Source organism: Vigna radiata, chromosome 5 (assembly GCF_000741045.1).
Source record: "Vigna radiata var. radiata cultivar VC1973A chromosome 5, Vradiata_ver6, whole genome shotgun sequence".
NCBI classification, from domain to species: domain Eukaryota; kingdom Viridiplantae; phylum Streptophyta; class Magnoliopsida; order Fabales; family Fabaceae; genus Vigna; species Vigna radiata.
The window spans coordinates 7,343,968-7,344,855 of NC_028355.1; the positions used below are offsets into that span (position 1 = coordinate 7,343,968).

At 37.2% G+C, this 888-nt stretch overlaps 1 protein-coding gene across 1 annotated transcript in view; it reads right to left on the reverse strand.

Annotated features, from left to right (window-relative positions):
- Nucleotides 1-576: 576 nt before the first annotated feature.
- Nucleotides 577-888, reverse strand: part of LOC106760258 (uncharacterized mitochondrial protein AtMg00820-like) — a 1,062-nt gene continuing 750 nt past the window's right edge. The window contains exon 2 of the mRNA XM_014643721.1: nucleotides 577-623. Coding sequence (XP_014499207.1) covers nucleotides 577-623 — 47 coding nt within the window. The remainder of the gene's footprint in view (nucleotides 624-888) is intronic.

The following is an 888-nucleotide window of genomic DNA, read 5'->3' on the forward strand; positions in this document are numbered from 1 at the left end:
AAGTACTTACAATGATTGTCACATCATGGAACCAAGTCCCATTCGCGTTACATGATCCTTAAAATTCTTTGGTGGCATGCCTTTAGTTAAAGGATCAACAATCATCAACTCAGTGCTAACGTGCTCAATAACCACTTTCTTTTCTTTAACACGTTCTCTTATGGCTAAATATTTAATGTCGATGTTCTTACTTCGACTTCCACTTTTATTATTCTTAGCCATAAAAACAGAAGCAGAGTTATCACAGTACAACTTCAGTGGCCTAGCAATTGAGTCCACAACTCTAAGTCCAGATATAAAACTCTTCAACCATACACCATATGAAGAAGCCTCACAACAAGAAACAAACTCAGCTTCCATAGTAGAAGTAGTAGTCAAGGTCTGCTTTTTGCTACTCCAAGATACTGCTCCATCAACTAACATAAAAATGTAACCAGATGTTGATTTTCGTGAATCAACGTAACCAGCATAGTCTGAATCGGAGTAGCCAATCACTTCTAAATTAGCAGTTCGTCTATACATGAGCATGAAATATTTTGTTCCTTGAAGATATCTCATTACTTTCTTTGCAGCTTTCTAGTGGTCAACACCTGGATTACTCTGATATCTTCCTAAAACTCCAACTGCAAATGCAATGTCAGGTCTAGTACAAACTTGAGCATACATAAGACTTCCAACAGCTGAAGCATATGGAATATTTTTCATCTTTCCCGCTCAAAATCATTTTTCGGGCATTGACTTAATTCAAGTTTGTCACCCTTTACAATGGGAGCTACACTTGGTGAACAATTCTTCATATTAAACCTCTCTAAAACTTTGTTGATATAGGTCTCTTGAGACAAACCCAAAATGCCTCGAGATCTTTCCCTATGGATCTTAATGCCAATG